The following is a 23363-nucleotide window of genomic DNA, read 5'->3' on the forward strand; positions in this document are numbered from 1 at the left end:
TAGTTTCATTATTTGACTTTACTGTAGTTGTAAAACACATACATATTTGTAAAACAAGGACTTGAAGGCTGGGTGACTTGTCAATATCTGGCCAATGAAAACAAGTATACATACAAAGCAGGGCTTCAATCTGCATCGGGTAAGTTCAGCTTTATAGAGTGATTTCAAATTAAAGGCAATGTTTCCGCTTTAGTGGAGACTGCATTCACTGTCAACGCTGCATGTCGGCTCAATCGGAAATTAACGTAAATTCTATCAATGAATATAAAGCTTCAGCTTTAGACTGAATCAAGCCTTCAATCATTGAAACGTGGGTTAGTCAAACAGTCAAATATGTTTCATTAAGTCATTTGTGCAAAGTAATGAATTTCATGTTCAAAGGGAGATCAAACACAAAAGGACAAGAAGCAGTGGCGCATTAGTCATGGGCCACAGTAGCCTATGTCAAATAAAAGTTACTAATGCACTCAATTTGGGTTGTGAATGGAAGTTGCCTTGTGAAACAACGCATGTCAAACTACAAACTTAAAAGCCATCAAAAGCTGCTGAAACAATGTAGCCTTTAAGACTGGTCTGTGGAATTCAATGTAGCCAGTTTCAAGTGAAGCCGATGTTCCGTGTGCTTAGTTCTAAGCTTTTCTTTATTCTCCTTTAAGGACTGACACTACTTGCTCCAGTTATTTAAATATGCCATTGATCTTTCATGCTCATTCAATTGTTTTCTGTCCAAAAGAACCCACTGCATATTATACTACAGGTGAGATTTGTAAAATAACACAAAACATATAAAAATTTCACGCCTGTACAACAGTGAACAAAAATCTATTCGGGGTAAGTCGTTGTCTCAGAAAGTGCAGCTTCCTGTATAGCTGTTCTGGTGATTAACATGATTGTAAATCCTAATTGGCAATCAGTTGTTTTATTGGTAAATTAAGTACTTCTATAATTTGAATAGTATGGTAAAACCTACAGGGAAACTTCAAACATAGATTGCCTCACACACACACACAAGTTGACTGGGATCCCTAGAAAACAGCAGCTAGGCTACAGTCAGTTCCTGAGATCGGCTATGAATGTATATGAATGGATGGTGCTTCCCTGTATGATGATGCAAGGGCCAGAGTTAGCTCGTGCCCAAGCCCCTGGCATTGTGATTGGTTGTTAGCTGCTCTATGTTGACAATGCAGTTAGTCAACAATCCCTCTTAAAAGGAATGAAAGGCCTGGGCCTCTCCCTACTCTTTACCTTTCTGGCTATAGCTATGGAACCGTGTTGTGGCTAATGACAACAAACGCATTTCCGTACAACCACATTTTCAGGTCAGTTCTGCTAGACAGGAACAGAACAGCAATGTTCCGAAGCTGTACCGACAGGGCTAGACTTCGGGGCAAGCCAGGACATTTGCGAACATACCATACAAGGATCCACTCTTGCTGAGCACTAGGTGGAATGAGTCTTGTTATTATGGCCGGAGTGAATACAAATAGAATGCTTAGGGGCTATAATACTGGTAGATGCACAGAAGAATGACTTGGCGGCAGAAACTCCTGTGTGCAGTACTCCTTCATAGTAAAATAAAACAAGGTAGTCCCAGGTTAACCATTCATGGAGTATTTTTCTTTGTGGATCAAAATACAACAACTTTTAAGCTGACCACCAGGCAAATAAATAAATACAGCAAAATAGTTCACTTCTATCTTCCAAATATGTAAAAAGATATTCCTGCGCACTCAGAAGGCTACCATCTGTGGTTCGGGGCGAGGCAGGTTGTCTGTAGTTCCTTCCAACACCGGTATCTGACGGAATGTTCAGGATTGGAATAGGAGGGCTGCCATTTTGTAAGGAGTGGCAAGGATGGCTGTCAGGTTTCTCGTCGCTTAAGAAAAGTTGTTTTTCTGAACTTTTTTGATTTCCTGAAGAAAGAAAGTAGGTTTGAGGATGACATTTTGGAGCTGGTGAAAATCAACACTGACACATCTATACATTATTTACTGACAAATATCTATTAAGTTAAAATGGTGCATTATGGCCCAGTCCATCATACCCAGCTCTGTTATGGCGCTACAAACTCACCTCAATAAGGGCGTCTTTCAACTTCCCATAGGCATCGTCAAGATTATCATTGACAACGACAATGTCAAATATGCCAGGTTCCTTGCCTGAAAGATCAGGGGAACCGTTTTAGACAACATCCTTAACGAACTTCTCAACATTTCATTTATAAACATACAACTCTGTTTTAGGCCAAAGTCTCTCCAGAATCAGACTCACTTATCTCCATGTCCACCTGAGCAGCATCTAAACGTTTCTGGAGGCTCTCCTCTGACTCAGTATTTCTGTCCCTTAAACGTTTCTCCTAAAATGCCAAAATGTCAGAGGGAGATCATCATGAGTGGGTTAGCTTTAGATCAGGAGTTATTGGACTTATATAACCAATTGTACACAAGTTAAACAACACACAAATGACCATGGTACACCATTTTATAATGCCTCCTGGCTCTCACCAGTATGTTCATGGACGGAGGCTGGATCGAGATGTAGATGGGGTTGAGGTCTGTCGTCTTGACAGCCCTAACGCCCTGCATGTCGATGTCCAGGATGCAGATCAGGTTCTTGTCTTTAACGGCCTGCACCGAGGCCTTGCTCGTCCCGTACATGTTCCCCGAAAACACTGCGCTCTCAATGAACTCCCCTTTGTCGATGCTGGCCTGCATATACTCCCTTGTAACATAATGGTAATCTGAAACAACAATTTCATGTTAAAAAGGTTGGTTATTGAAAGGAATAAAGACACAGGGGACAGCATAGCTTCAACCATCTTTGGGCGTCCTAATTTAAAAAAAGTGTTGCAACAGGACGATTTGGAGCACAAGTGTCTATCGTGGAGTTTAAAAACCCTACCTACCTTTGCCATTCTCTTCACCAGGACGAGGGCTCCTTGTTGTATCTAAAGGATGAGAGCACACAATTAGATATTTTATTTCTGGAACTGACACCTCCCTGACATTTTACACAGTTAACAGGGGACTGGTGCAGAGCACACTTACGCGAGACGCTGAAGCCAAACACGCCCTCGTACTCCTTGAGCAGGTTCTTGAGCAGCGTGCTCTTCCCAGCCCCTGACGGGCCACTCAGCACCACTGGCCTGGGTCCTGCCATAGCTGGGGGAGAGGAGGAGGAGGAGGAGAGAGCGGGTAAGATGAGAGAATCCAACAGAGTCTGGAATTCCTCACTGCACGGGGTGTGGTGGTTACATGTCTTCATGGCATGAGTTATGTAACGAGACAAACGGTTAGAACTGGTGTCACGAGGAGAAACGGCCCGGCGCAGCAGCTGTCATTCTTGAGACTAAAAACATACCTAGGCCTATCCTTTATTCATATGACGAAACTACTAAATCTCTATTTGCCTATATTCAAATAGTGGTGTAATCCGCCTGGTCTAAAAACCACAAATAGGCCCAAGGGCTGAATATGACATGGATATGACGAACCAGGTATCCTATAAAAACTGACGAATTGGTGATTCTGTAGTGCACAACGTAAGCAAGACTAGTAGGACCAAATAACCCCAACAGTGGTTACCACGGCATCCCCAAGGAACAATCTAATTGGAGAGCCTAAAATGACTCTGCTGCTTCCGATTGCAAGGCAGAAGAAGTGATTTCAGTACAGCTTTTCAGTCTTGAACGACTGTTTAAAAGCTGCAATATATGTGTCACTTTTTGGACAACCCAAACAAATTTGCATAGAAATGTGAGATCTCAGTCACTCTCATTGAAAGCCTAAGAAGCGGTAAATCTGTTCTACGTGCCAATCTCCTCATCCTCGTAATTGTATCTGTTCTATCACACTTGATACTCGTAAATCGGAAAACCCAGAAGTGCGCTTTAAATGCCGGTAAAAGCCTGTGCCTCAAGTGCGCCATCACTCAGAGGGCATTATGTTGCTTCACGCATTCATTAATACGGTCAGTAATGCACAAGGCTGAGTACTTATTTTTACAGTGTAAAAATAGGAATATAAGAGAACATTTTAGCAAGGCATTTAAGAAAAAAACATGTGTTTGATAAAACACTACACCTATTCAAACAGAGATAGAGGGCAGTTATTACACCCTTGAAGATACAGACATGAAATCCTCAACAGTTTGAGCCAAATAAACAAGTTAGGACCAAAACAACATTAGAAAATTCCAAAGGAAGTCAGAGGGGCTGAACTCTGATATTACACAGGTACTTAAGGAGTGGGAGAAGGGGTTTGCTCGTTAGTTCTTAGGCAACAAATGTGGCATATTTTGAGGAAGACATTTTCCCTGAGAACTAAAATGGAAATCAATGTTAGAACCCACACACGTACGTACAGTTGAAGTCGGAAGTTTACATACACTTATGTTGGAATCATTAAAACTTGTTTTCAATCACTCCACAAATGTCTTGTTAACAAACTATAGTTTTGGCAAGTTGGTTAGGACATCTACATTATGCATGACACAAGTCATTTTTCCAACAATATTTTACAGTGAAATAATCTGTCTATCACAATTCCAGTGGGTCAGAAGTTTACATACACTAAGTTGACTGTGCTTTTGAACAGCTTGGAAAATTCCAGAAAATGTCATGGCTTTAGAAGCTTCTGATAGGCTAATTTACATCATTTGAGTCAATTTGAGGTGTACCTGTGGATGCATTTCAAGGCCTACCTTCAAACTCAGTGCCTCTTTGCTTGACATGGGGAAATCAAAATAAATCAGCCAAGACAGATTCTTTTTTGTAGACCTCCACAGGGCTGATTCATCCTTGGGAGTAATTTCCAAACGCCTGAAGGTACCGCGTTCATCTGTACAAACAATAGTACGCAAGTATAAACACCATGGGACCACGCAGCCGTCATACCGCTCAGGAAAGAGACGCGTTATCTCCAAGAGATGAATATACTTTGGTGCGAAAAGTGCAAATCAATCCCAGAACAACCGCAAAGGAGCGTGTGAAGATGCTGGAGGAAAAAGATACAAAAGTATCTATATCCACAGTAAAAACGAGTCCTATATTGACATAATCTGAAAGGCCGCTCAGCAAGGAAGAAGCCACAGCTCCAAAACAACCATAAAAAAGCAAGACTACGGTTTGAAACGGCACATGGGGACAAAGATCGTACTTTTGGGATGGTCATGATGACCATCGTTATGTCTGGAGGAAAAAGAGGGACGCTTGTAAGCTGAAGAACACTATCTCAACCGTGAAGCACAAGGGTGGAAGCATCATGTTGTGGGGGTGCTTTGCTGCAGGAGGGACTGGTGCACTTCACAAAATAGATGGAATCATGAGGAAGGACAATTATGTTGATATATTGAAGTAACATCAAGACATCAGTCAGGAAGTTAAAGCTTGGTCGCAAATGTGTCTTCTAAATGGACAATGACCAAGTATACTTCCAAAGTTGTCGCAAAATGACCTAAAGACAAGAAAAAGTCAAGGTATTGAAGTGGCCATCACAAAGCTCTTACCTCAATCCAATAGAAAATGTGTGGGCAGAACTGAAAAAGCGTGTGCGAGCAAGGAGGCCTACAAACCCGACTCAGTTACACCAGCTCTGTCAGGAGGAATGGGTCAAAACTCACCCGAAAACATTTGACCCAAGTTAAACCATTTAAAAGGCAATACTACCAAATACTAATTGAGTGCATGTAAACTTCTGACCCAATGGGAATGTGATGAAACAAATAAAAGCCTGAATAAATCACTTTACTATTATTCTGACATTTCACATTCTTAAAATAAAGTGGTGATCCTAACTGACCTAAGACATGGAATTTTACTATGATTAAATGTCAGGAATTGTGAAAAACTGAGTTTAAATGTATTCGGCTAAGGTGTGTGTAGTTGAAACACACACGGAGCTGTCTGTGGCAGAAGTTAAGGTGATTGACGCAGAAAACAATGGGAAAGCGTTTGGCATTGATAAACTGCCTAATGAGGTTTTAAATCTCCTTAATTGATGTCATATAGGATTTGCTACACATCTGTTTTGAGTACAGTATACTGCCATCTACTTGAGATAGTGAATCCCATTCCCAAATCTTCAAAAAAGACCAGAGTGCCACTGAATTATAGGGGCATAAGTTTATTGAGTACGTTTTATAAATTATATTCATTCATTCTCAACCAATAGGCTAATGACCTTTTAGGAGGATCAAAACATTCTGGTGGAAGAACAAAATGTTTTTTTTTGTGAATCCAGAGCCTGTATAGATCATATCTTCTCGATCGGTATAATAATAAGAAATAGATTACACAAAGACTACTTTTTTGATTTCGCAAATAGGGATCTTTTAGCCCATAGTTTGTTATAGACGGGTTGATGTTATCACGCAATCCAGTCTCTTTACAAAGTACCAATTGCTTGTGTGCTTGTTAATGAATATCGTACAGATTGGTTTCCCACACCCTCTGGTGTAAAACAAGGAGACGCCTTATCACAGACTTTGTTTGCTATGTTTAGTAATGATTTGGCAAAATAAATGTGACAGTTAAATATTGGAGTAAGACATGATGAAATGCTAAGTATCCTTGTATATGCTGATATTATTTTGGATGGCAGAAACTGAACAGACCTGAAGAACATGTTATTATGTGCTGTCAATGTGTAAAAAAAAAACAATACAAAATAAAAATGGAGACTCATGATCAACCAGACAAAAACACAGAATGCATTTTAGAAAACCAGGTACTGAGAAGTGTTATTCGGTGGAAACATTCTTGAGTTCACTAGAAATAATAAATATTTTGAGTCTTTTGATTGATGAACATAATACCTTTCTATACGGAACATCTGTTGTGACCTTGAAGAAAGAGAGAACGATACCCATTTTATCCTCTATTTCTTCAATTTACATAGCCATTTCTACCACGATAAACAATAGCTCTTATTCCAGAAGGCACACCAGATATACCTGGCATTGTGTGGCTGAGTAATGAGGAGAACCTGAAATGTTTGTCCATTGTGCATTTCTGTTTGAGGAATATTTAGATAAAGCCTGAAATAAAATTTTAAAAAAAGTGCTGCCTATAATTAAATTGTAAAAATATTTAGCGTATATGTAGTAAATGGTACGTGTGTATAAATTGTGTATAGGCTCATCTCCCATATGAATCTTCTCTTTGTACTACACTGGGTTCAAAAGCCTTCAATTTTTCTGTATATAGTGATATATTTATTGTTTGGGTAAAAGTAAAAAAGGTTATGTATTGATTTTTACATTTACATTTTCTCACTCTTTATGCGATTCAGAAAACACCAGAAGAATTATCACCACATGAATTAATGTATTGTTTGTTTGTGTCAATTAAACCCATAAGGGATGGGTTGCCAATTGGCGATTTGACAAAAGAATTATTCATACAAAATAAAAATAATTTACATTCACATTTACATTTAAGTCATTTAGCAGACGCTCTTATCCAGAGCGCAATTCACACACATTGTTAAACAACCCCATCAGACGACAATACACAAATTACTTAATTAGTCCCATTCAATTATCAACAAGATCGGCAAGATTGGCTATTTATGAACCGGATGCATGGCTGGCTACTGCCTACATTTATTCCAGACAGAGATTTTGATGGAGGTAGGCAAATTCGCTTGACCCATATATTGTTTCACTTACAAGAGCAACATTTCTCTCCTGACACTTGTAAATCAAGATAAACAATATAGTAAAGTAAAATAAAAATTCAAATCAATAAAACGCATACAAACATGGTCTCTGTTCTCCTTTCTTAAAAGGCAGCTGCAAAATGCATGCGTTTCAGCCTAGCTCAGTGATTTCTGTGGTGGTGCGGTAGCCAGCGAAAAATACGGAGCGTAGGGGTTGGTAATATTCTGTCGTGCCGTGATTGGCTCATTGTTCTGTCACTCATGGGGACACTACGTCACTGCAAAATCTACAGGAAGAGCTCGTAAATCCAAGCCGCTTGGGTGTTGCCATAGAGTTACATTAGAAGTGCCCATCCAAGGATCAAGGCCACAGAAAAAATGACATTAAATCACGTTAGATCTACCCGCAGCTTTGATTGGACAACATACTTTCAAAATCTTCGCTAGCAGTCATCATGAACCAAGTCAACAATCTACTGGCAAGTGAAGAGAAATTATTGATAAAATGTATTGTGCTCATCGGCCATAAACATTACACAAGTTGGAAAACGCATTCAACAGTGAGTGGTTTGAAGGAATCAGTGGTTAACTGCAAGCGTTGCAAACCAAAACACTAGCCTGTTATTCAGTGGAGTGGGTGTGTGGTCCAAGTCTGGGTTTACGGGTCATTTTCCAAGCATAAAAGGATAAACATTAATTGAGCCATAAAAAAGGTTGAATATTGGCCATGCTATCAATCCAGAATGACTTCGGCACAGTTCAAAACTGGAAACTCGGAAATCTCAGACTTCAGTGAGTTCAAGGCAACTGGAAAGTCCGAATAAGAAAAATAAAAGATCAAACTGGGAAAATATATTTTGAACGGTCGGGAACCCAGGCCTCTAGAGCTCTGACCTGAAGATCACTGATGTCATGATTCAACCTTGTTCACCCCCTTCAGAGTACCCAGTTGTCTGAAAGCACCATAAATTCAGAGAATGCCAGACTTTAATGAGATTTGCCACAAAGGACCGACGCACCAACTTCCTGTTCAAGTGAGCACAGCACAACAACGTGAGTCCAAAAAATGTCTTGTATGCTGCAATATACCAGGGAGATACAGCGCCTTGCGAAAGTATTCGACCCCCTTGAACTTTGCGACCTTTTGCCACATTTCAGGCTTCAAACATAAAGATTTAAAACTGTATTTTGTTTTTTTCATTCAGAGATCCTCACTGAACTTCTGGAGAGTTTGCTGCACTGAAAGTAAAGGGGCTGAATAATTTTGCACGCCCAATTTTTCCGTTTTTGATTTGTTAAAAAAGTTTGAAATATCCAATAAATGTCGTTCCACTTCATGATTGTGTCCCACTTGTTGTTGATTCTTCACAAAAAAAATAGTTTTATATCTTTATGTTTGAAGCCTGAAATGTGGCAAAGGGTCAAAGTTCAAGGGGGCCGAATACTTTCGCAAGGCACTGTATGTATACTGTAGCTAAGAAAGTTGATTAATTTAAATGGTCTTTTCCACTAGTCATCCCTTTATGCCATAGTTTGTACATCTCAATTGTCAGTAGAAACCACATTTGTTTAGGCAAGTCAGCAATATCAGCTGTTTTTTAAGGCAGTACATGAACTGTTTCACTGCCAGACAAGGCGCCGCTGAAGAAAAAAGCTCTGCTGTTGGGACAACTTTAAATAGGCCCTAACAGTTTGTGGGCATAGTTAGTCACCGTTATAGTGTAATAAATGTATTATTTAGTGTTGTGTCTTGTCTAGTGGCTTTGCTGGCACGTATCTAAAAAAAAATAGGGGTGTTTGCCTCACCAACATTTAAATACTAAGAATTGCCAATGGTCTTTTTTTCTCTCCGAAAAAATGCCTATGCGAGAATAAATAATAGCAAGCAAGCATGGGCTTTGATCACGACATAATGACAGACGTCGTCAGCAGTGGAATAATTATATGGACAGACAAGGTAGGCCTACCAAACAACGCCAAGTAGACAGACAAAAACAACCAGTCGTCTGGAAATAACTAAATTGAACAATGACTAGCTACAGATCGTACACGTTGTTAGAAGATAAAACTTGTGCCCGGAGACGAGTGAGTGAAACTGAGCTGCGCGTGTCCGTATTGGGAATTGAGAGCAATTCGTTGTAATCCAATCGTTGCAGCTGGCTCAATCGATACCCCGCCCGTTTCTTTACAGACAGAAGAACTAGCCAATAGTTGTTTAGAGCACGCAGCTCTTTACACTGTTTGAGTGAGAGCGAGAAATGTTGGCAGCTGAAAATAGTTTCCCGATCACAGTTAAATTACAAAAAACAATAATACTGTGTCAAAATCTTATTCGGAAAATTCTCCATATCAGTTATGATACTCATTTTGTCCGAGTACTCAGCCCAACCCTAATTTCTATACTTCCCGTTCTTAAGGTTAGTTTTTGCATATTTTACTTTCGGTTTTGAACACCAGATTCAAACAGCTGAAAATACAAAAATCTCTTTGTTATGGAAGATGCGGTTTCGATGGCACAACTATTCTAATCTCTACATAATGACTGCCTGTTTAGTATCAAACTGAAATTAAGCAAACTATTTAGTTATTAACCATATTGGCTAAAATCGCTCTTCCTCCTTACCTTTGGTCACCGTCAGTAGACTTGTGAGTGAGTGAGCAGGCTGAGCAACAGGATGCGTGAGGACAGAATAGGAAAGTGAATTGAGCAGCACGATTATATGATGAAGCCTGGGGCCAGTCAAATGTGGTGTTTGTGGTAGCAGACTGTATGAGCGCACGCGCAAACATAGTGAAACCAAATCTTTGATCCCTCCAATCACCTCTCAGTACACAGTTTAAACCCTAGCCATCAGTTTGTGACATACCTGAAAGAAGGCAATCCCTAGGTTGTCTGTAGGACAGGGGTGTCAAACAGACGAACCTGGGCCATTATTTGATAGCATTCAGAAAGTATTCAGACCCCTGACTTTTTCCACATTTGGTTAAATTGATTAAATTGTTTTCCATCCCTCAATCTACACACAATAACAAAGTGAAAACAGGTTTAGACATTTTTGCAAATGTATATAAAATAAAACTGGAATATCACATTTACATGAGTATTCAGAACCTTTACTCAGTACTTTGTTGAAGCACCTCTGGCAGCGATCACAGCCTCGGGTCTTGGGTCTGACGCTACAAGCCTGGCACACCTGTATTTGGAGAGTTTCTCCCATTCTTCTCTGCAGATCCTCTCAAGCTCTGTCAGGATGGATGGGGAACGTCGCTGCACAACTATTTTCAGGTGTCTCCAGAGATGTTTGATCGGGTTCTAGTCCCTGCCGCTGAAAAAGATACCACCACCATGCTTCACCGTAGGGATGGTGCCAGGTTAACTCCAGACGTGATGCTTGGCATTCAGGCCAAAGAGTTCAAACTTGGTTTCATCAACTTCAAGCGGGTTGTCATGTGCCTTTTACTGAGAAGTAGCTTCCGTCTGGCCACTACTATAAAAATGCCTGATTGATGGAGTGCTGCAGAGGTGGTTGTCCTCCTGGAAGGTTCTCCCATCTCCACAGAGGAACTCTAGAGCTCTATCAAATCAAACTGTATTAGTCACATGCGCCGAATACAACCGGAGTAGACCTTAGTGAAATGCATACTTACAAGCCCCTAACCAACAATGCAGTTTAAAAAATACAAATAAGAAATAAAAGTAACAAGTAATTAAAGAGCAGCAGTAAATAACAATAGCAAGACTATATATGGGGGTACCGGTAGAGAGTCAATGTGCGGGGGCACCGGTTAGTAGAGTTAATATGTACATGTAGTTAGAGTTATTAAAGTGACTATGCATAGAGTAGCAGCAGTGTTTATTTATTTTTTATTTAACCAGGTAGGCTAGTTGAGAACAAGTTCTCATTTGCAACTGCGACCTGGCCAGGAGTCCTAAACAAACAAATCATATTCATTAATTATACAAGTTTTATTTGCCTTTTTGTTTTTCAGTTAAAGTAGTGCCATATTGTTTAAATTAATTTAGAATGTGAAAAAAAGTTTGCTTTTGAATTAGACCACTTGCATTTGTGAATATGAAATTTACCTAGTATTATTAGCAGTTGAATTAAATATTCTATGTCAGAATTTCTGAAATAAATCATATCAACACCATTAAATAGTACAACCGGTCCTATTTTTTTGTAATGAAATTCTGTATGTCAATCCAAAAACAATCTACTATAAATACAGGCAAAAAAAACAAAAACGCAAAATGGTCTCCTTCTCCATTTCACAGAAATCAGTTATAGTCAATATTCAGCTTGAATCTTTCCAAAACACGTAACATTTTAAATTAAACTTCCTTTACTTTGTTATTGATACAATATTTCTTAGCAATTTTCCATGCTTTCCCCAATTGTATATCACCATAGATATTTGACCAAAATAATCTTGCTGAGGGAATTGTAGTATCAAACAATATTCCTAATCTGTTTATTACCACATTTATCTTCAATGTTAATATTGCCAATGAATATATATTTTCATGTAAATCTGTGTTACTCACATCAACCACAGAGGAATTTAAAAGAGATACAACCCCCCATTGGAATCGTATAAAAAACAATTGCATATTCTTTTGGGGTTATTGGAATTTTAAACTTATCAAGACATTCCACATGAGTAGCTATCCATCCTCATTCAGTAACTGACCAACCAAAATTATTTTATTCTCTAACCAGTTATGAAAAAAAGAAAGACTTATTTTTAAATTGTACATCTTTGTTGTTCCATATAAAGTATATGTGAGGGGGAAACTTGTGTTTATACGCTAACATCCAAGCTAAAATTGCCTGCTTATGCAATTTGGCCATCTTTACCAGGATTTTATCAACATCAAAATTACATCGAAGCAAAAGTTCTAAACCACCAGTGTCAAATAAATACTTAGGGAAGACATTCCAAATACTATTCTGGTTCTTAACATACTTCAGAATACAATTTATTATAAAAATATTATTTAGATGATTGAAATCTAAAACCTCAAGACCTCCTTGTTCTTGGGTATTAGTGAGAATATCCTTTCGTAGATAGTGAGGCGTGTTCCTCCAAATAAAATTAAAGAATCTGATCTAAGTCCTTTACAATTTTAGGGGGTAAGTCAAGTGATAACGAGACAAACTGATCTGGATAACCGTTCAGCTTTGGACAATAAAACCCAACCGTATAACGTAATCTCTCTCAAACAGAGGTTCAATTTCTTCTATGTTTTCTCAATAATGGGGTTAAAGTTCAATTCACTCCTTTGTTTTTCATCCTTGCATATAACAATTCCAAGATATGTAACCTTTTCTTTCATTTGGATACCATATACTTCCTGTAAAACACAATCCTTGAGTGGAAATAAGACTGACTTATTGATATTAATTTTCAAACCGAAACTAATGAAGTCTTCAATACAGGAAACTGATTTAGAAACCTCATTCCTGTCTCTTAAAAATATGGTGGTATCAGCCAGTTGACATAGTTTAAATTCATTGCCAAATGCTGAAACACCTTGAAAATTCCCTTTCTTGATATGAAGAGCCATAATTTGAGTAACCAATAAAAATACAAATGGACTAATTGGGCAGCTCTGCCTAATGCCAAGGCCAATATATCTTTGGGATGTCCCGTGAGCTAATGTTAAAGAGCTAGTACAACCACTATAAAAAGTTTGGACTGCTTTCAAAAAAAGTCACCAAACCCCAAAATACATATTGCTTGGAACATAAACTCATTGTTCTACAGTGTCAAAAGTTTTATAAAAATCAACAAACACAAATCATAGTCAATCATATCTAAGATCAACCTGATGTTATTACTAATGTGTTAATCTAGAAGAAAAAGAAACGCACACCTATATAGACGAAGTGCTGGCTAATGGAGTAGAAAACTTGAAAATAAAGGCGAGCCGCACACTAAAGGAGAGCTCAGATGCAAAACATTTAATGTCCAATGTTGACAGGCAAGCTGTCTTCATCAGGGTATAATCACAAACACTGCAGGGTGACTCATTTATATAGTCAAAGACACACAGGTGTCTAATCATGGCCAAGTGTGGCCTAATATCATTGGCTAATTCTCAAATATTAAAATGGCATACAAACAGCATACAAAAAAACAAATGGAGAGCATACGATCATAGATTCATTTTAGACTACACAAGCTTACAAAACAATTACAATGGCAAAAGTCACAAGAATGGCTTAAGATCAAAGTATACGTTGAGACCAAAGGGAGCAAGGGTCTTTAAAATTAAAGATCCAGGCAGCCTCTAATTATCAAGGTCACCCCCTCTCCTAGGGAGGGTGACATGTTCGATGCCAAGATAACGCAGAGACGAAATCGAGTGGTTTGCTTCCAAAATGTGGGCCGCAACTGGGTAAGTCGAGTTTTTGCACCTAATGGTGCTACGATGCTCTGAGATACGTACTTTTAATTCGCGCAGTTTTACCCACATCATTTTTACCACAAGGACAAGTTATAAGATAAATAACTGCCTTAGTGGAGCACGTAATAACACCTTTGATTGGGATCAATTTCCCTATTTGTGGGTGTTTGTAGGATCTACATTTATAAGTGCCATTGCATTGAGCACAGCCATTGCACTTGTAATTTCCATCCAGTAGGGGCGCAAATAAACTTTGTTCAGGAATATCTTGGGGTGGTAAATCAGAGTGTACCAATTGGTCTCTGAGATTTCTGCCCCGCGAGAATACGACCAAGGGAAGGTCCGAAAACACATTACCGAGACTATCATCGGATTTTAGAATGTGTCAATGTTTGTGAACGATTCCCTTAATTTGTTCAGAGCACTTTGAATAGTGGGTATTTAGAACGCAAGAATGTGTCTTTTTGCTAGACTGACCTTGAAAAAGGTCATCATGTCTCACTTTGTTTTGGATTTTCTCAATGGCAATATTGATCTGATCATTTTTGTACCCCTCTCCTTGACTTTTCTTTGCGTCTCAGCCATATTTGTCGAATGATTGTTTTTTGATAATTCTTTTAATAATTCTTTTAATTCGACACAATTGGCTGTAGGCCAAACTATTTTTCAAGGGAAGTGGGTGACAACGGTCAGCCCTCAACAAACTGTTACAATCAGTAAGTTTCCTGTAAAGATCAGTGTATAGAACATTAATTTTCACACAAGATCAGAAGATCAAGAAAACAGATTTGACGTGTATCAGATTGCATAGTAAATCTCAAATGTTCAGAACAGGAGTTAAGAAAAGCATAAAACGCCTGGAGCTGTTTTGCATCACCCCTCCATAGAACAAAAATATCATCAATATACCGTTTACAAATAATATGATTATTTTTGAGAGGATTGAAAATACTGTTTCTCCATGTAACCCACATGTAACCCACATGTAACCCACATACAAATTAGCATAGTTAGAAGCCATGGGGGATCCCATAGCAGTACCCTTTGTCTGAATAAAGAAATAATTTAGAAACAAAGTAGTTGTGTGTGAGTACTATTTCAGCCAATGTTATAATGCAGGGACTGGAAGGTATTATTAGAGTCACGTTGCAGAAGAAAATGTTCCAGAGGTTCAATACCGCCCTCGTGTGCAATATTTGTGTATAACGACTCAACATCAAAAGTAACTAACAAGGTATTCTCAGGGAGAGTATCAAGAGATTCAATGATAGAGATCATACTGCTGGTGTCCTTTACAAAGGAGGGGAGCTGTTCTGCGAGTGGTCTAATAGAAAAGTAAACAAAAGTAGATAGAGGGGCCGTTACTGCATCAATGCCCGCTACAATAGGGCACCCTGGAGGTTTTGTAACATTCTTGTGTAATTTCGTATAGTATAGAACGTGGCAATTTTAGGGTGTTGAATAGCTAAAAAGTTGTGTTCTTTTTGGTTATCTGACTAGAACTTAAAAAACCCTTCTAGGACAGTAAAGATAGTATTCTGAAATTGGAAAGTGGGGTCACTTCTGAGTTTCTTGTGAAAGGTGTTAAGTAGTTGTCCATGACACTCATTTATATAAACTGTCCTTTCCATGAGTACAACTGACCCACCCTTATCAGCAGGGCAGGTAAGGACTGACGTATCGGATTATAAATCAAGCAAAGCCTGTTTTTCATCCTTAGGTAAATTATGAAAAGATTTGGACTCCTGCTTGTTCTTAAGGAGATGAGCAACATCTTTTTCAACAAGTCTGCAATATGTCTCGATAGAGTGATTGCGATTGGATGGAGGTATAAAATAACTCTTGCTTCTAAAAGGAGTCTGAGTATGTGCAGGTGAGCAACCTACTGGTTCAATAGAAATGTCAGGATTAGGGGAGCTAAAGTATACGAATGTTTCTAAAAAAAAAAACTTAAACATGTCTACCTTAACATCAAAATTGTTGCACTGGGTTGTAGGCACAAAAGATAAAGGGTTAAGCAAGGAGACATTGGCAGGGCTCAATATCTTGCTTGATAAATTAAAGACACTCAGTCCCGTGGGTTCTGGGACCGTGTGAATGGTGCCCTCAGATAGGGTGAGGCATCTCATCGATGCGCGTGCCTGCGGCCACCTCTGCCCTTCCGTCGGCCCAGTCTCTCGTTGAATAAAAAAAACTGCCACTGGAAGCCGATGAGGCGCTGGTTGTAGAGTGTTGGTCAGACGAGGTGGATAGAAGTAAGCGTCATCCCTCCTGCATCTGTCATGGAGAGGAGGAGCAGGACCTCGTCAGGGTTTCTCCAGAAGTAGACTTTAGCCTCAGCCTTGTCTTTTTTGTCTTGGTTGAATTTCTTGATTTTAAGTTCCTTTATTTCTGTAGACAACTTGTCCTGGAGCGCTTGGTTAGTTTATCAGTTCATTGAATATGCCATCATCATTAACAGCTTTTGTAGAGCTGTGCGTTTGTCTTTAAATTGTGTTATCCATTTTAATAAAATCCCTTTTCAACTGGTCAACAATCAATGTCATTAAATCAATAGAGCATTTGTTCAGGATGGCACACCAGCACTCACAGAAATCATCTGTGTGCTGTCCCAATGATGGTTCTTTTTGCCACCTGAGTCCCTGTGGCATAATGCCTTGACGCACATAAATCACTAAGAGTGACTATATGTAGATACATTTATCTAAGCGCCAGACGAGAATGCAACAGTTCTTTCAAGAGGTCAGAATTACCTTCCGGTATGTCAAAAAGGGACTCCGAAACAATGATCTTATCACACTCCCTTTGGCTATATTCAAAGTAATCTTGTATGGGTCTATGACCAGTGTCAGGAAAATAATTATCATCCGGCATCGTTTTAGAGCTTTTTGTCGGTAGGGTGCCGTTTACTGGGTAACAGAACAATCTAGAAAAAAAGACCAATGTGTCGACCATGCATAAATCCAGATTGATGAAGAACAATTATATGATGCAAGCCTTGTTTCAACCTCTTAGGGAATACAAGGACAAGTAATCCCCACATCATTATTCAACAGGCTAATGGGTTTCAAGCTGTCTATATAAAGAGTATCTTTATTAGGGTTGGGAATCAAAGTAATTACACCTTGCTTTAAGGAAGCCGGCAACCCTTTTTCTATTGATTCTTGAAACATAGCAAGAATGAAAGGAATCAGTTTATCATTGAATGCTTTATAAATCTCGCTTATTAAACCATCATTTCCAGGGGACCTATTGTCCTTAAGCCTCAATTTCAGATAACTCATCACAAAAATAATTATCTATCTTCTTAGCAATGTTTGCTACATTGTCTAAGAAAATATTCATATTGGAGGTTGACTGGGCTGATGTTGCCCAGTTCTATCAGAATCTTTATACATGCTGAGAGATTTATTTTGGATTTTCATTGGGAGTATTATTTATCATTAATTTACATATGGAAGTATTTTCACCTGCCCCTTTTTCTGAATTAAAATAAATATTTTGTATTTCTCTCCCCCTCTTGATCTTACAAATGCTCCCCGGGCCTTTTCCTCATAGATACAGTCTAACTGCATTTGCAATGAAGATAGTTCAGTTTTTTTTGTATAATCCATTATTCCCTTTATGTCATATTCTTTCTCTTGACACGAGCAATTTCTTTCAGCAAGAATTTCCCTTCCATTACAAAAAGCCTTGGCTCCCGCAAAGTATGCACTTTCCCTTCCGTGCTCTCTCAATCGTCGGCCAGACGATTCCGAGCTTCTTTATCAAATGCTCCTTGATCCTCAGGTTGTTCTTTTTTTTAAAATAGTAATTATTTGCACTTTTCCATGTCATATCCCTCACTGTCCTGGAGATAAATCTCATGATCACTGGTCGTGGTGGCTGGTTGTTTTCCCCAGCTCTCAGCCTACCCAGGCGGTGCACTACATCCAGAGAACCTGCAACAACATTTCACTCCTCTTTCACGCTTGCTTTGATGTTCTCGTCAGATTTTTCTGCTATTCTATAAATTAGAACATTCCATCTCCACCTATACCGGTCATTCTCATTTACCTTTGACTCCACTTCAGTGAGTTTCTTCTCCTACTTTGCAACCTGAGTTTTCAATGTTGTGTTCTGCTGCTTTAGAGTTTTTACTTCCTGAGCATTGAAATCAATTGATTTCTTCAGGTTAACGATACTGACAGTGTTCTTTTTCGCCACATCCATGATGTCATCTGCGCTCTCTTTGATTTTAGCCGTGAGGGTGCGGAAGATGTTGTCCTGTAGCTGGCTCATTGATGGTTCAATTCTCAGCTTCTTTGGCAGTTGCTCCTTGGTTGGGGTATTTTGGTATGAATCCCATTCACCCCACCTTTTTTTTTTTACACTTAACTACACACGCTGAAACTTTGATAGCTAGCTTGTTAGTTGGAAATTGTCAAAACTACATTTCCATGGTTTGATTACAAAATTATTCAAAATAGCTACATTGTATGGTTAGATATCATTTTTGTGAAAAAACAAATTGCAACTGCAGTCAACTTTGTGAGAAAACCCTAAAATTGTTCCTCAGCTAGAAATGTTACACCCTCTCATGCCGCCATCTTGAGCACCCCCCTTTGCAGATTCTTGGCATTCTCTCAATTAGCTTCATGAGGTAATCACCTGGAATGCATTTCAATTAACAGGCATGCCTTGTGAAAAGTCAATTTGTGGAAGGGGGGTATACAGAAGATAGCCCTATTGGGTAAAAGGCTAAGTCCATATTATGGCAAGAACAGCTCAAATAAGCAGAGAGAAACAACAGTCCATTACTTTAGACATGGAGGTCAGTCAATCCAGAAAATGTCAAGAACTTAAGGTTTCTTCAAGTGCAGTTGCAAATACCATCAAGCGCTAAGATGAAACGGTCTTATGTGGACCGCCACAGGAAAGGAAGACCCAGAGTTACCTGTGCTGCAGGGGATAAGTTCCTTAGACTTAACAGCCTCAGAAATTGCTGACACCTCAACATCGAATGTTCAGAGAAGACTGCGTGAATCAGTCCTTCATAGTTGAATTGCTGCAAAGAAACCACTACCAAATGACACCAATAAGAAGCAGACTTGCTTGGGTCATGAAACATGAGAAATGGACATTAGACCTGTGGAAATCAATCCTTTGGTCTGATGAGTCCAAATTTGAGATTTTTGGTTCAAACAGTCGTGGCTTTGTGAGACGCAGAGTAGATAATCTCTGCATGTGTGGTTCCCACCGTGAAGCATGGAGGTGGTGTGATGGTGCTTAGCTGGTGACGCCGTCTGTGATTTATTCAGAATTCAAGGCACACTTAACAATCATGGCTACCACAGAATTCTGCAACGATACGCCATTCCATCTGGTTTGCACATAGTCAGACTATACTTTGTTTCTCAACAGGACAATGATTCCACACACCTCCAGGCTGTGTAAGGGCTATTTGACCAATAAGGAGAGTGGGGTAGTGCTTCATCAGATGACCTGGCCTCCACAATCACCCAACCTCAACCCAAATGAGATGGTTTGGGATGAGCTGGACCGCAGAGTTTAGCTGGTTGAGAGAATGCCAAGAGTGTGCAGAGCTGTCATCAAGGTAAAGGGTGGCTACTTTGAAGAATATAAAATATATTTTGATTTGTTTAACTTCTCTAGGGTAGGGGGCAGCATTTGGAATTTTGGATGAAAAGCATGCCCAAATTAAACAGCTTTCTACTCAGGCCCAGAAGATAGGACATGCATATAATTAGTAGATCTGGATAGAAAACTCTGAAGTTTCCAAAACTGTTTAAAAAATAATGTCTGAGTATAACAGAACAAATTTGGCAGGCAAAAACCTGAGAAAAATCCATTCAGGAAGTAGGATTTTTTTTGTTTGAAGTTTTCTATTCAATGCCATTACAGTGTCCATTTACTTAGGACTCAAATTGCAGTTCCTATGCCTTCCACTAGATGTCAACAGTCTTTAGAAATGGTTTCAGGCTTGTATTCTGAAAAATGAGGGAGTAAGAGCAGTCTGAATGAGTATACCCTGCCAGGTCACAGAGCTTTTTCATGCGCGGGACCAGAGAGAGTGACTTTCTGGTTTACCTTTTATATTGATGGCGTTATTGTCCGGTTGAAATATTATAGATTATTTAGGCTAAAAACAACCTGAGGATTGAATATAAACATTGTTTGACATGTTTCTATGAACTTTACGGAAACAATTTAGATTTTTTTTGTCTGCCTGTTGTGACTGTTTGAGCCTGTGGATTACTGAAGAAAATGTGAACAAAAATGGAGGTTTTCAGATATAAAGAGAGACATTATCGAACAAAAGGAACATTTATTGAATAAATGAATGTCTTCTGAGTGCCACAATATGAAGATCAAAGGTAAGGGATTAATTTTATCTTGATTTCTAACTTGTGTAACCCTTCTACTTGGCTGGTTACTGTTTGTAATGATTTGTCTGCTGGGCTATGTTCTCAAATAATTGTAAGGTATGCTTTCTCCTTAAAGCATTTTAAAAAAAAAATCTGACACCGTGGATGGATTCACAAGAAGTTCATCTTTAAACCAATGTAAAATAGTTGTATCTTTTCTGAATTTTTATAATGAGTATTTCTGTATTTGAATTTGGAGCTCTGCAATCTCACTGGATGTTGGCCAGGTGGGGCGCTAGCGTCCCACATACCCCAGAGAGGTTAACACTTTTTTGGTTACTGCATGATTCCTTGTATTATTTCATCATTTTTTTAGTCTACTATTCTACAATGTAGGAAATAGTAAATAAAGAAAAACCTTGAATGAGTAGGTGTTCTAAAACCTTTTCCTGGTAGTGTGTGCGTGCGTGTGTATACAGTGCCTTGCAAAAGTATTCACCCCCTTGGCATTTTACATATTTTGTGGCATTACAACCTGTAATTGAAATAGATTTTTATTTGGATTTCATGTAATGGACATAAAAACATTTTTTTTTAAAGAGTCCAAATTGGCCAAGTAAAAAAAAAGAAACAAGTGGTGCGTGCATATCTATTCACCCACTTTGCTATGAAGCCCCTAAATAAGATCTGGTGCAACCAATTACCTTCAGAAGTCACATAATTAGTTAAATAAAGTCCACCTGTGTGCAATCGAAGTGTCACATGATCTCAGTATACACACACGTTCTGAAAGGCTGCCTAGTCTGCAACACCACTAACTAAGCGGCACTATGAAGACCAAGGAGCTCTCCAAACAGGTCAGGGACAAAGTTGTGGATAAGTACATATCAGGGTTGGGTTATAAAAAAAATATCCAAAACATTGAACATCCCATGGAGCACCATTAAATCCATTATTAAAAATAATGGAAATAATATGGCACCACAACAAACCTGCCAAGAGAGGGCTGCCTACCAAAACTCACAGACCAGGCAAGGAGGGCATTAATCAGAGGCAACAAAGAGACCAAATATATCCCTGAAGGAGCTGCAAAGCTCCACAGCGGAGATTGGAGAATCTGTCCATAGGACCACTTTAAGCCCTACACTCCACAGAGCGACCATAAAAAAGCCATTGCTTAAAGAACAAAATAAGCAAACACTGTATACCATGCAGGAATGTGGGAGACTCCCCAAACATATGGAAGAAGGTATTCTGGTCAGATTAGACTAAAATTTAGCTTTTTGTCCATCAAGGAAAATGCTATGTCTGGCGCAAACCCAACATCTCATCATTTCCATCGGCAGGGAAACTGATCAGAATGGAAGGAATGATGGATGGCGCTAAATACAGGGAAGTTCTTAAGGGAAACCGGTTTGTCTTTCAGAGATTTGAGACTGGGATGGAGGTTCACCTACCAGCAGGACAACGACCCTAAGCATACTGCTAAAGCAACACTCGAGTGGTTTAAGGGGAAACATTTAAATGTCTTGGAATGGCCTAGTCAAAGCCCAGACCTCAATCCAATTGAGAATCTGTGGTATGACTTAGATTGCCGTACACCCATCCAACTTGGAGCAGTTTGGAAAATATCGGATATCGGCCAAAAATGTCATATCTGTGCATCCCTAACACATTCCAAAAGAATTGGGTCTACAACATCACCATACATAGGATGAGCCTATAAGATTTCCGTAACACCTCGAGGCAACACATTTCAAATGTGACAGAAAACAAGGGGTGCATGCGAGTTGACTACAGGCATGGGATAAAGTTAATTACATTTGAAACAGTCTGCATGCCATTACAGATTTTACATTAGGTTTACTAAGACAGTTGGCCCTTATATGCGTTCCACTGTTCCACAGCATGTGATTGGTCCTTGCCAGACAGTGACCAACCTTTCATCATGTAAAATCAGTTGGCTCTTAATTTCATTAGGCTACTGATTAGTAGTTAATGCAGTCAGCAATATGAACAAAGTGTTCAGTCACGTAAGAGATTCCACATGTGTAGGCTATACTTTTTTTTTTTACATTTAGCTAGGCATGTCAGTTAAGGACACATTCTTATTTACAATGACGGTCTACCAGGGAATCGTGGGTCAACTGAACGACAGCTTGGGGATTCGATCCAGCAACCTTTTGGTTACTGGCCCAACGCTCTAACCACTAGCCTACCTGCCACCCCAAAAAAGGGAGGTGTCGTAGAAGTACAACATTATGTTAATCACATTACTTATATATTAGAATGTATTCCTATATTAGTACATTCACATGGTCTGTTTTTCTGAGGGCAAACAGAATTGGGTTCTTAGAACTATCATGCGTCTGTTAACGCTGACAGTAGATTTACGATGGCTTGGTGATAACCTAAAGACTGCATTCCATTCTATGATTAGTGTGTGTGCCTGTCTGTTGGTGCCAGGGAGACCCAATCTCCAGTTTATTTATCCCATTGGGAAGATGAACACTGGACTTAATCATTTGAGGGAATGAACTCGTGTCCTTGGTTACATTACTATTTCTGTATAACAAAGCAGTAAATTAACTAGAGACAGATATTTGGCGGCATGTAAATCTTGATGTTTGTTACATGAGATCAAAATATACCTTTTTGTATCATTTCTATATCGGTTCTTCGTCACAAGGACTCAGGAACAGTATAAAGTTGTAACCTAAACCTGTTTGTTTGGGCTTGAAGTCTACACCATTGGGTGACCGTTAACACTCCATTACTGCAGTAATAAATAAAGTTAAATTGTTTTGAAGATATCTAAAAGTCTTTCTCATTTGATTAGAATAATTCCACCACAGAGGATATGCTTAACTTTAAAAATCAAGGGTGAAATTATGTAATTTCTTCCCAGTACAGGGTACTTCCTAT

At 39.1% G+C, this 23363-nt stretch overlaps 1 protein-coding gene across 5 annotated transcripts in view; it reads right to left on the minus strand.

Annotated features, from left to right (window-relative positions):
* The window catches only part of LOC118394812 (guanylate kinase-like), a 27196-nt gene continuing 3833 nt past the window's right edge, over positions 1 to 23363 (minus strand). For 4 of the 5 annotated variants that reach the window (XM_035788384.2, XM_035788383.2, XM_035788381.2 and 1 more), the window contains exons 2-7: positions 3048 to 3161; positions 2906 to 2947; positions 2505 to 2740; positions 2272 to 2356; positions 2074 to 2159; positions 1 to 1913 (exon numbers count right to left, since the gene is read on the minus strand). In XM_035788384.2, the coding sequence (XP_035644277.1) occupies positions 1878 to 1913; positions 2074 to 2159; positions 2272 to 2356; positions 2505 to 2740; positions 2906 to 2947; positions 3048 to 3159 (597 nt within the window). In that variant the 5' untranslated portion in view covers positions 3160 to 3161 and the 3' untranslated portion in view covers positions 1 to 1877. Of the gene's footprint in view, positions 1914 to 2073; positions 2160 to 2271; positions 2357 to 2504; positions 2741 to 2905; positions 2948 to 3047; positions 3162 to 10281; positions 10433 to 23363 lie in introns of those variants that run through there. The other variant, XM_035788382.2, reaches the window with a different exon arrangement.

The sequence above is a fragment of the Oncorhynchus keta genome, chromosome 15 (genome assembly GCF_023373465.1).
Source record: "Oncorhynchus keta strain PuntledgeMale-10-30-2019 chromosome 15, Oket_V2, whole genome shotgun sequence".
NCBI lineage: Eukaryota > Metazoa > Chordata > Actinopteri > Salmoniformes > Salmonidae > Oncorhynchus > Oncorhynchus keta.